This window comes from Lathamus discolor, chromosome 6 (genome assembly GCF_037157495.1).
Source record: "Lathamus discolor isolate bLatDis1 chromosome 6, bLatDis1.hap1, whole genome shotgun sequence".
Lineage (NCBI taxonomy): Eukaryota > Metazoa > Chordata > Aves > Psittaciformes > Psittacidae > Lathamus > Lathamus discolor.
This window is the reverse complement of record NC_088889.1, coordinates 76,393,153-76,405,851: the sequence shown is the minus strand read 5'-3', so window position 1 is coordinate 76,405,851 and position 12,699 is coordinate 76,393,153. Positions and strand designations below refer to the sequence as shown.

At 38.6% G+C, this 12,699-nt stretch overlaps 1 protein-coding gene across 21 annotated transcripts in view; it reads left to right on the top strand.

The window, feature by feature from the left end:
• The window catches only part of CLEC16A (C-type lectin domain containing 16A), a 188,536-nt gene that overhangs the window by 24,096 nt on the left and 151,741 nt on the right, over nucleotides 1-12,699 (top strand). For all 21 annotated transcript variants that reach the window (XR_010613641.1, XR_010613639.1, XR_010613635.1 and 18 more), the window contains 5 exons: nucleotides 2,884-2,984; nucleotides 7,174-7,296; nucleotides 9,251-9,360; nucleotides 9,838-9,882; nucleotides 11,090-11,140. Coding sequence is in view for 12 of the 21 variants with exons in the window: in XM_065683850.1 (XP_065539922.1) it covers nucleotides 2,884-2,984; nucleotides 7,174-7,296; nucleotides 9,251-9,360; nucleotides 9,838-9,882; nucleotides 11,090-11,140 (430 nt within the window). In the remaining 9 variants the exon portion in view is untranslated. The remainder of the gene's footprint in view (nucleotides 1-2,883; nucleotides 2,985-7,173; nucleotides 7,297-9,250; nucleotides 9,361-9,837; nucleotides 9,883-11,089; nucleotides 11,141-12,699) is intronic.

Below are 12,699 nucleotides of genomic sequence, written 5' to 3'. Positions count from 1 at the left end.
AAATTTATTTTTAAACTTGGGAAATGCTGCCTAGTATTCCCAGAATTTCATTCCGTCTCCATTATAGCTTTGATGTAGCTTAGATTACATTCATTAATAAAGATAACAATTTCACTGTGAAAGTGAAATTGAACCTTGACTTGAACTGGCTTTAAAATAGGTTTTTCTAGATTATTGATATTTTGACTAAAATATGTGCCAAATGGCTTTTAGAAAGAAATTGGCAATGACTTCACTGAATACTAAAACAGCTAAGGTGCTCGGGTGGTGAAAATTGCAAAATACTTATGTGTGATGCCAGTGCATTTGGCAAATATCTGCATTTCAGGATTCTTTTGATCTGCAGGTATGATCTGTCAGCATCCTCCATCTTTCTTAGATATAAACAGCATCAAAGAACGTGCAGAGCTAAAGATAGTTTTAAAATAAGGATAGATCTTGTTTGTGTAAGGCATTTCTGGCTTTAGTTTTGTACAAACATTTTTGGAAAATGTTTGGTGGATAAGCTGGTACAGCTTAAGATTTTGTGTTACTCTATATGGCAATTGTAATATTTGAAGCAGTAGCTAAATTTCTCAAAATATTTGCTCAAGTGTGTGTGTAGCTTCTTTCTTACACTGGAGTTGCTGAGTCTTGTGAATAAGGTGAGCCATGTGGTAATGGAAAATACAGTAATCTTTTATGTCATGCTTGAAGTAGGAGAAACTTTCATAACTGGAATAATCGTTAATGATTATGATGATAGTGATTCCTAAAATTTTGCAGTTTTCAATTCTCTCCTGTATTTAGGCTATATGAGGACCTGTTGGTGAGTGGGATTCCAGGAGTTGTTCTGGCCTCAAATCATTGCAGTTGAGACTTTGATAATGCAGATAGATGCTGTGAAGAACTACCTGGAATGTTAATTATTTTGGTCTCTGCTGTAATCATATTTTCTTAAATTCTGTAATCTCACAAATCTAAGTAGTATGTGGGTGAAAACAAGGAAAAATGAACTAAAGATTATAGACATCATTTAATACCATGTAATATTAGTGTTAATAGAACAGCTACTGATGTTTCTTTCAGCTTTGACCTCCTAAAACGTTTGGTTTATAGAATTAAATATTACTTTTACATCATATGTTAGTTTTTAGGGTAATTACTATCTGTTGTTGGTTTGACAACAGATCCAGTGCTGTAGCATTTCTGTATTTTAGTAGTCTTGAACCTGGATATTTTGGTCCTCTTTCTTCTTCAGACCAGGAAGCTGGACTCCCTTTGCTGTGTGTAAAGCACCCCTTTTCAGGATGTCGTGAGGCTTTAGGGCTTCTTTAATGCTTAGGAAGACTGAAGGCACTCTTGGTTTATTTTCAACATTGTTAATTCTTCAGGCTGCTTTTGCATGAATAGTTACTTACTTTTGAGACCTACAATAGGAGTATCTGTACCTAAGCAATTTGGCTTAGGTATGTAGGGCGATGCTGAACTTGGGCAAAGAGAGAGCACAGCTCAGTGGCAGTTATATCATGGAGGATGCTTGTAGTCCAGCTTCAGAAATGCCCAAGCATACAACTGTGATGTTGTGAACTGAGCAGAGGAACAGTGTGTTTGGTTATTCTTGTCATAGCGTTGTTTTAATAAAAGAGAGTGTGTTGTTGAAACGTGTGTGGAGGGGAAGTGTTAAATACATTGTTGTGACTTTGGTTGAGTGGCTTACTGGGATACATTAAGTGTGACCATCAGGGTGCCACAGATCTGGGATCAGTATGTTGTGTTCTAATGTTTGATAGCTGTTAGGCCCCATCACTAACCACAGCAATGAGTTTGAAGTGCATGCTTTTGTCTGCTAGGTCTGAAGATAGGAAAACGTACTTGGTTTTATGACTTGGGATGCTATGTTATTGTATTTTATTTGGATATAATTTAGGTAACATAAGGATGTTTTTAATTTTCACTGTTAAAAAAATTCTTTGAGAAGTAAAAGTTCTCCCTTTTCAGTCAAGGTTCTAAACTCTCTTCTCATCACTTCCATGATTTTTAATTTTTTTAATTATTGTCTGTCTGGACCACCTGTGAAAACTAATCTCATTTCTACTTATTCTCTGAGCTGACTGGGTGCAAGCCAGCTGAAAACAAGAAGCCAAGTTGCCTTACTATCAGGTTTTTGCTAGTATCAGTTGAATCTCTGAGCTGTCCAAACAGCTTCTGGATTAACTTGACTTTTCTGGTCTGTTCAGGGTACAAATGAAGGGTAACCATGATGCTATTTGTAGCTTCCTGTATATATGTCCTAGGTCACTCATGCTTAAAAGTCATGGGGGGATAAAAGCTTATCTGCAGCCTGAACGTTTCTTTTTTTCTATTCAAATATTCCATCCCTGTTCATTTTCTTCCTAGAACTGTTTGAAGTTCAGTTTTTGACTGATTCTTTCAGAATAACCTAGCTTCCTCCAAACTTCTAGTGAAACCTGCTTTCTTGTAATAGTAAGAACTTCAAGTCCATTTAGTACGTGAGATTTAAGATAGGGGTTTTTTTAATGCAACAGTGATAGCAGCTCCTTAAAGTTACTTATGTAAACATTTAAACCAGCTTTTGCTTACACACATGCTAAACATGCTACAGACAACTTAGTAAATGTGTCAACAGCCACTTCTTGGAAAGTATTATGTAGCAAATCCCATTAAAACATAAGAATTTGTGTCAGGATGTAATAATATAATACAAAGCTTAGCTATGCTCTGAATACTCTTGAACAGGTTCATTTTTGTTTAATGCCTGCAAATGTGCATTACTGTAATTTTGCCTCTTCCATTAGCTACGTTTAGAACAACATATAGTTACTTGTTTTTCTGTAGATGTCTTTTTCTTCTGAACAATTGTAAAATTACTCCTTCCCACAGGCCTTTTCTTGATATGGTTTATAATGCACTGGACTGTGCTGAAGATGATTACTATGCCCTCTTTGTGCTCTGTCTTTTATATGCGATGTCACACAACAAAGGTAAGCAATGTTTGCTTCTTCTAGGGAAACCAGTGAGGCACATGGTTTTAGACAGGCAGGATCTGTCTGTAACTTCTGTTTATGCATGCCTTAAAGGATGAGAAATTCTTTACATGGGGGAGAAAGAAATAAGTATGCTGTAAGTAGAAACAGTTGCTAAGGATCACATTTTAAGAACAATTTGGTAGAAAGCTTTGTGAACATCAGATAACTTTTCTTCCATTGGTTTGTGGGAAGTGGAATAGGACTGTTCCGTTTAATTTTTCATCTCTTAATATCAGTTGAAGTCCACTGTATTCAATCTGCAGATATATGGCATCCATTTTTTTCCCCACTTTGCATATGCTGTGATTGCTACATGTAAGCCAAGTATAAAATGTTCCAAAACTTGCCGCCATATGTTAAAATTAATGTTTGTATACTTTAAGCATATAGATATTGCCCGAGGCCTGAAAATCAGATGTGATTATGAAAATCATGCACTGCCTATTTCTATCCAGCTTTGGCAGTCCTTTAGTAATTCTTTTTGAAGTCTGCAACTCCTCACCAGCTGCCTTATCCATTGTGCCATAATTGATTGAAAGTTTATTTAGGTTGTCAGTGTTCTATGCCATAAGACATCTTGCAAGTCTCCCAAGGAGCCTGGACTATGTTTATAAACTAGCAAACCTATGTTAAATGTGTACTTTGTTATAATTCAGGCAGTATGGGAATACATAAGGGATGGTTATGATTAGCTTTTGTGCTGTTTATCTTTCTGTGCATTTTGAATAGATTCCTTATGGAACAGTAATGTAAATAGCTCATACATGGGAATAATCATGTATGTCATGAACTGAGAGCAGAATTTAAATTATTTTTAGCTTATGAGTATAGTTTCTATGACATACTAGTTATTTAAAAGAATTAACTGCTACAGTAAACTTAGCACTAAGTAAACTTAGCAAGAGAGCCATCAGGTGTGATGGCATGCTTGAAAGCAAGGATACCATTTTAGCTTCAAGATACCTCTAATGGGCAGGTAGAGTGGAAATGGAGTCTTGAGGGAACTAGCTAAGATAAGGGTCTCCTGTTCTCCTCCATCCTCTTGATGGCTTTATCTTTTTCCAACAATGCTTCTCTGAGATGATAATTTACAGACAATTCCAGGGCTTTCAAAATCTTTTATGACAAAAGATAATAACACAACTAATATCACCCAAGATAGCACCACAGCCTTGCCATGTTCTAGCCCTCTCTGACTTGCATCTCTTATTTCCCAGCCCGCCCTGCAACCAGTATACCTCTTGCAAAAAATGTCTTTTACTAAGGGCCTTTTGAGCATCATTGTGCTAGAAAACCCTGATGTCAGAAATTGATTCTCTTTGCTTAAAATTCATTAGTTGAAGCTGTGAATAGCCAAAATCATTAGCTGTAGCTGTTGCAGCTTCAGAATGTCCCCAGAAGCCTTTCAGTGTCATTGTAAAGGAGTGAGTATGTACTCTAGGGTTGTATTTCTTAAGAATTCTTCTATTTAAGACTATAGTCCTTCAGCCCACTGTTTTTTTCCTTCAGTATAATAGTCACTATTCAATCTTGTTCCCAGAAAAAAGTCTGACATCCTCTCTTGTTTCAAAGATGATTTGCTTACATCTGTAGTATCACTGTAAACAGTGAGGAATGCAGCAGATACAGCCTCTTGCTGCTTAGTTTTAGCAATCTCTGTTTTCTTTATTTTCCACCCAGTATCCAGGGTTACCAAGAGAAATACAACAGGCAGTGAAATATCTAACTTTCAAGACATTAAACATATCCTTTCCCTAAACTGGAGGTACCTGAGGTCAAAATACACACTTCTTTGGTCACATCAGCCCTTTCTAAATGAAAAATTCTTTAGGCTATGTTCATTGGCTTTCTTTGTCAATAGTTTACATTAGCCTGGTGCTCTTTGGAAGCTATTTTCTCTTCTCCCCATATCCTTGGCTCTAGGTCTTAGGTGCTAGACAGGTAATGACATCCACGTTTGGTGGTCTTGTCTTTCACGAGCCTACTCCTCCTGTGGCCTGTAATACTGCTTTCAGCCTTAGAGGGCCAAAGAATCAGTGCATCTGTCTTGAAGAAGAGGAGTTTTACAAGTTGTTAATTTAGTGCCCCTGTTGATGCAAGAACAAATGTTCTTTAAAAGTTCAGGAGCTGTTAAAGAGCAGCTCTTCCATTCTGCCCCAGATTCAATATCAGTCATGGAAGGTGCCTCAGGATTGAGCTGGAGTCAGTGTGTTTGTATCTGAATTCAATATAATGCAAGAGATCTGTCTGCTTACAGACTTTCTCAAGGTATGGGTCAATGACCCTTTTCTTTTACAAAAGGGCATGAAGGTCCAAACATGGAGAGTTGTTTCCCCAGTTTTCAGGAAGCAATAACACTCTAAGAGTTGTGTGTCTAGGATCTGATTACCTGTCTACTGTCTGACAGAGATGGTAAATGCTGTAGTGAGCACTTGAATCAGTTCAAACAGGTAATGAATTGGAAATCTAGGATGATTTCTTGTGACTGAATGCAGTACAAACTTGTCCTCTCTACACCACAGGAAAATGAGTCGCGGTTTTCTATTTCAGTATATTAGCTGTTTCAGGTACATTTCTGATTCCCTAGCTGGTCAGTTTGAATTTCACCGTTCCCCCCAGTCCTGCTCACTCTCGTACAGTGGTGAAGGCTAAACCAGAATACATTCAAAAAGCACTGAATTGCTCTAGCTTAACCAAGAACTTTGATTTGGGCCTTGCTTCTAAGGGAGCAGCCTTCTCAGTCTTGGTCAGTAAATGTAGACACCTTTTTGAGGCTTTTGATCATGACTCCTTCCATTTGGATACTGAGTCTGCATTTTGCATCATGTGCTTGAATGAGTCTAAAGAAAATATGCTTGGTCTTCACCAGCAAGAAATATCTGTGAACAATAAAAAAGAATCACAATTTGTAACACATCTATTTAGGTGCATACATGTACCTCTTGGATCTGAGAGATCTTTAATCCCAGAAGGAACCCTTCATATATGTTGCTGCAGCATGTGCTGTATCTCAAGAATGCAGAACTTGATGTCCTTGGCAGGCAGACAACCAAAAGAAAGATGCTGAATATGAATTCTTTCACTGTGATTTCAATTTGGCCACTTTGTTGAGTACCTGTCTGGTCCTGCCTTACTCCTCCCGCATGTTTTCTTAGTCTTCTTGATGGTTTTATACTGGTTAATGACTATGTCCTCCTGTGAAAATTTAATCTGCATATAGGTTTTCTCTAAGAAATGTTACTTGTAAGTAGCTTTTCTTCCCAGAAGGAAAACTGTTTTGTAACATTTCACTAAACTGTTAGATTGTTGTGAACACTAGTACTCTGATTGCCCTTGTTCCTTAAATGCTTCCCCTCCTGCCCCCCTTTCTTTAGTCTCATCATGACGTTTGTAATACTGTCATTAATCTTCAAACAGACCTTGCTTAGTGAAGAAATAATTCAGATACTACGAATGGTGGTGTTAATTTGCTACAGGTACAGGTTTGGAAGAAACTATAAACCCCGAGATAGTAATCTCCTGTTTTGTGGGGTTATTACCATTCTTTAAAACAAAGGACAAGGGAGATCCTCAGCAGTCCATAACTTCATTCATTTTTAAGAGTCCTTACAGTAACTAGTCTATTCTGAGAAATAACTGCTGTTTTAAAGGAAGAAACTGAAGAAAGATGGGTTTTGTTTCCTTATACAAATCAGTGAGAGTCTGTTGGGGAGGGTACTAAATAAAAAGCCACTAGTTACTAAATAAAATTCCTATTTTCTTTAAACATAAATGAACTGATCACTTATTCCCGGAGCAGAATTTCAAATCGGACTTCCATCTTTTCCCCAGTAGCCATTATGCTCTTCAGATATATGACTTGACTTTGATTTAGATGCAAACAAATAGTCTGAGAATTCCAGATGCAGCAAAATGGCTTGGATGTCACCATCCACCTGGGCTTTGAGTGCCTTCACCAAATAGGCTCCATGTAAGACGGAGTTTTTTCCATGATACGTGAATGCGTTTAGTCTTTCTGTTGTTCAAAACTGAATTGCCCAGGTTTATATTGCTACTTCTGAGAAAACTACTGCAATATATTAAATACTTGCCTCAAGGCATACCTGTTTCCTCATTTACCTTTCTTCCTTCATCTCCCACAAAGGAATTGACCCAGTCAAGCTGGAGAGAATTCAGCTTCCCGCTCAACATACTGAAGAGAGAAATTCATATAACCATGTACTTGCAGAAGGGCTCATCAGGATAATGAATTATGCTGCACAACCAGGTTTGTGGTGGTGGGGGAAAAAGTAATAAAAAAGTGTTGCTCCCTAGCCTCTTGTCTTTTAGGAGGAAGTATCTGTCTCTTCCATGAACAATAAATAGATACAGTCTGTGAGAGGCAGCAGTCAGGTTTTTCTTGGTTGGTGAGGAACCAGGAACTCTGGATTTCTGCTGAACAGTTGCTTTCATACTCAGAGTATTACATGATTCTGTTATCTTAATTCCTACTTTCTGTGGTTTTGAATAAAGAAAAGTGATGAGGTATATAGTGATTTCACAACCGTCTGGCAGGGACAGTTGTGGTCTCCTGAGGCCCTCCCCTGGGCTTCAGACTTCCCAGTGCCTGGGGAGAGTGTCTGATGCATCATGTTTAACCCCAGTTGGCAACTCAGGACAAAGTCCTGAAATTAGGACAAAGTGTATGTGCTTTTGGGAAATCAGAAGGATTAATAGAAAATTATAAATGTGAGGGTGGTGAGGCCTTGGCACAGGCTGCCCAGAGAAGCTGTGGCTGCCCCAGCCTGGCAGTGTTCAAGGCCAGGTTGGATGGGGCTTGGAGCAACCTGCCTGTGGCAAGGGGTAGGAACTGGATGAGCTTTAAGGTCCCTTCCAACCCAGACCATTCTGTGATTCAGCATGCTGGATATATGATTTGTGGCACTTTTGCTTGTGAAAGTAGTTCCAGTGGAGTAGTATTCTTGAAAACTGTATGGTAGTGTTTGCTTATAGCATCCTTTGTCTCTAGAGGTGATAGCGTATTTTCCCGTGATTTTTTTTTTTGTTTGTTTGTTGGGTTTTTCTACATTGTATTTCAGGTTTCTGAACTGTTTTGCAGAAAACCTGGGGTTTTTTCCTGAGTTTTACTTTTTTTGTGAAATGAGGGATAAGGCTCCGTGACCTATTCCATGGAAACATGATTCTTGTTTAAGCCACAGCTCTTCTCACTTCACTTCCCCTATTAAAACTTCAAATGAGTAGACGTGGTTTTCCCCTGAAACTGACACCCAGTCAAATTCCTGGTTGTCTGCAGGGTAAAATCTAATGCTTATTTGACTGATTGACAGAGTATTAACTTGAGCTGATGTGTCAGTCACAGATTAGGAGCATGTTTATATATAAAGAGTTTGGACATACTGGAGATGGAAAGAGTGCAAGATGGGAAATGCATTTATTTAAACAAAAGCACTTCTGGGGAGCTGTGGAAATAGGGGTGTGTAAGCTTGCTAAATGCTGTGTAGAACATTTCCTGTTCTCTGCTTTTTGGGGGTACTGACCTTTGTCTAGTTTCTGACAGCATGTTGCAAACTTGTAAAATAGTAGATGGGGTTGGGGTCGAAAGCTAAGATGTTTGTCTGTCTCTTTAGTATTGATCGCTGAACTCCAACTGTACATTTCTTATATATAATATTTATCCTAAGGGTTATACGTATATTAATCCTTCTGAAATACAAGCTTAAAATCTCAATGCATTCTTTCACTCTGATTTCACCAGATTTCAGGCTGTATTTGAATCCTGTGGACTTTTTTAAGGAAAAGCTACGCCTTTTTAGTATGCTATATGTACAACTTCCTTTTGTCCTGTAATTTTATGCATTCCAAACACCTGTGAGTCTTTTGTAATTTTAGTGTAATTCAGTTCTCCCTATTCAGATTGACAAAGGCATTGTTTTCGGCTTCTTTTCTAATAGTGTTTATCTTTATTGCCTTCCTGTAGCATACTTCTGCTTTAAGTTTTCTTCTGCTTTGAATTACTCTTCCAGTATTGGGATATTTTTTAATAACCATCAAAATTGTAAGTCAACGTTAGCACTCATCCTTCTCAGATACTGTGTGTATGACAGAGGAGCAAAGTTTATGATAATTGCAGAAAAGAGTAGAAACATTTAAGAACATCTGGTAATGAGAAAAGCGATACTTGGACTGCTGCTATTTTGTATATTGAAATTTTATTTTCATAGATGGAAAAATCCGTTTGGCAACTTTAGAACTTGGCTGCCTGTTGCTGAAGCAGCTTGTGTTCTCTAGAAACAGCAGCATCATAAAAGATGTTCACCTTGCTTGCCTTGAGGTAAGTATTTTCTTTCACATTACTGGTCACAACCTCACTTGTCTTTGAGTCTTATAGTTGAATAAATTTGTTTAACTTGTGATTGCAATAAGCATAAATGTGAAATTTGAGCTTCTAGCACATCTTTCCATTGGTGACTCCATGCAGTGAATATAGAGACTCAATACCCTGTGCTGTGTTCTCAGCTTTGCTGCTATCTTTCTTAACTTCTCTAGCAAGGTTACGTTGACGTTTCTCTCTGAAGTCTGTATGTCGTTCATCTGAATGATATGGGGTGCTTTTTAAACTAACAAGCTTGCATAAACAGTATTTTTGTGAGTGCAAGAATTGTGTTCTATCAAATTCTGGGCTGAAAGCTATGAGACATTAATAGATAGTCTCTTATGTATGATTTTTGGGGCATTTTTTTGTTTAAATGTGACTTTTGAGTAAATGGTGCATTTACTCCCTGAAACACAGTTATTTTGTTTTTCCTAGGGTGCAAGGGAGGAAAGTGTTCATCTCCTTCGTCGTTTCTATAAGGTATATATGTGAAATGCTGCAAGAAAAAAATCTTTTACATAATGTGGAATTAGAAGCAAGTCTGCATCCCAGTCTTTGCAGAGTGCCCAAGGCAGCACTTTTTAAGAAGGGTGCTCCAAATGTGTGATAGAGAAGAAAGTGGTTTTGGAGGATTCCTCTGCTTTCATGCCATTCCCATACCACACTGGCATAACGTCACAAAGTCCCACAGGGCTTGTGCTGGAGGTCAAGTTAGCAGCCATGTGCTTTTGCTGTAACTGGTGTGTATTTTATGCATTTCATGGAACAGAACCACACTATTAGAACATTTCTAATACCGAATGTGGTTTTTTTTGGCATTGCTTTTTATTCATATCTTATCTGAAATAATGATCTAAAATTTTACTTCTCACTGGAGGCCTCTGCACTTCCAGGCATTAACTTCTGTATAATGAGGGGTAAATCCATGACAAATTTCAGGTGTATAAAGCCTCTTTGTATTGTTCTCAGAATTCTCTTGAAGGATGTGTTCTCAGTGTGGCTTACATACAATAAGTAATTTGAGGTGGTGGGTGGACCTTGGCTGGCTGCAGGACCTCCACCTAGTTGCTCTCTCACTCCCCCTCCTCAAGAGGATGGAGGGAGAATGTAAGATGAAAAATCTTATGGTTGAGATAAACAGGGAGATCACTTTTCAGTACCATCATGGGTGAAACATAACCAATTTGGTGAAAATTAATTTACTGCCAATTAAAATAATTTTAGATAGTCAGAAACAAAGACAAATTAAAACCTTCCCCCAGCCCTCCATTTTCCCTAGCTCAACTTTGCTCCTTCATTCCTGACTCTTCTACCTTCTCCCCCTGAGTGGTGCAGTTGGGTGGGAAAGAGGGGTTTGGGGTCAGTCCATAGCAGTTCATCTCTGGCCCTTCTTCCTCCTCACTCTTTTCCCCTGCCCCAGTGCAGGTTTTCTCCTGATTCAGTGTGGGTCTTCCATGACGACAGTTCCTTCAGGGCATACTCGCCTGCTCTACCATGGCCCTCTCCGCAGCCTGCACAGGAATCTCTCTCCCTTTCCCAAACATGTCCCAGAGGTGCCATGACTGTTGCTGAGGGGCTCAGCTGTGCCCTGCAGTTGGTGGTGGTACTGGAACACCCAGTACATGATGAAACAAAACAAACATGGCTTCATGGATTTACGGTCTGTCCCTATCCCTCTTTTTGAAAGGGAGAAGAAATTTTTCTGGATATGTTTGAAGATGAATACCGGAGCATGACCGTAAGTGACACCACTTCTGCCCTGCCAGATACTCAAGCCCAGATACAGCACAGCAGCAAGTACTGCTAACTACTGACAGTGCTGGTATCTCTTTTTTCTGGGAATAGAATAACAAAATGTGGGTGGCTTTTTTGTCTCTGAGGAGTTATCTCTACAGTTACATGAATAGTTTCTGTGAAATTTTACATCTCTTTATTTAATAAAAGCCCATTGCTTTCAGAAAGTGATTATATAAAAATTGCTTTATTCTGGGAAATGAGACGTTGGATTTTATTTTTTTTAGGTGTTAAACAGTGTGAAAATCTTCCTATATCTTACTTTCACTTTCCTTTTTTTAACATTCTTCACCTTTATGTTGTAAAATACTGTTTAAACCAGCATACACACATGTCAGTTGCATCTGAAGTAGTTATTTATTTGTTAGGAATTTTAGTTCTGTGTTCTCATTTGTTCATTTTTGTCATGGTTTAACCCCAGCCAGCAACTACTTACCACAGAGTCACTCACCCCCCCACCCTTCGCATGGGATGGGGAAGAGAAATGGAACAAAGGGTAAAATCCATGGGTTGAAAAAAGAACCGTTTAATAAGAGAAATAAAGTAAAATATAATAATAATAATAACAATGATAATGATAATAAAAGGAAATAGCAGTAAAACAAATAAATAAGGGAAACCCAGGTGATTGATGCACAGCACAGTTGCTCACCACCTGTTGACTGATACCCAGCCTGTCCCTGGGCAGCCATCAGTCCCTCTTGGCTTACTCCCCCTAGTTTATATACTGGGCATGATGTGCTGTGGTATGGAATACCCCTTTGCCTAGTTTCGGTCAGGTGTCCTGTCTCCTCCCTCCTGGCTTCTTGTGTCTTTCCTCATTGGCAGAACATGAGACTGAGAAGTCCTTAACTTAGTGTGAGCACAACTTAGCACCAACTAAACCATCAATGTTATCAACACTTTTCTCAGACTAAAGCCAAAACGCAGCTACTAGGGAGAAAATTAACTTTTATCTCAGCTGAAACCAGGACAATTGTCTATGTTGGCTTCTATATCTTTTTACACATTATTGAATTTTTAATGCAGTGTTTTAGACACTGAAGATGAATTGTTCTGAGATCAGAAAAATTGGCTAAAAATTATTTTAAAGTCTGTATGTGTGCAAGGCAGCAGTTAAAACTGCGCTGTGAAAATTCTGGACCTTGTTTCAGTCTGCTACTTTTATGGTATGTGACCGTGGCAAAGTGGCCGGGAATGCTTCCAGTTACAGTTGGCTGTTTTGGAATTCCCACATGACTGCATTTTTCTTTTGGTCAGAGTATTGTACAAGCTGTGGAATGGGCTTTTGTATGTTCTTGCCATTCCAGCTGGCTTCCTGACAAAAAAGAAGCTCGTGTCTCCAGTACATGTGTATGTAATAAGTCTTGGATGAAATTGCCCAAAGGTATAGAAGGATAGATATTTTAGACATCATTTATTCATGAAAACAGGCAGACATGTAAAGGAGAGACTCTGTTAGTGGCACAGTTGAAGGGAAATGTCTAGTGTGAAAGTTACTGC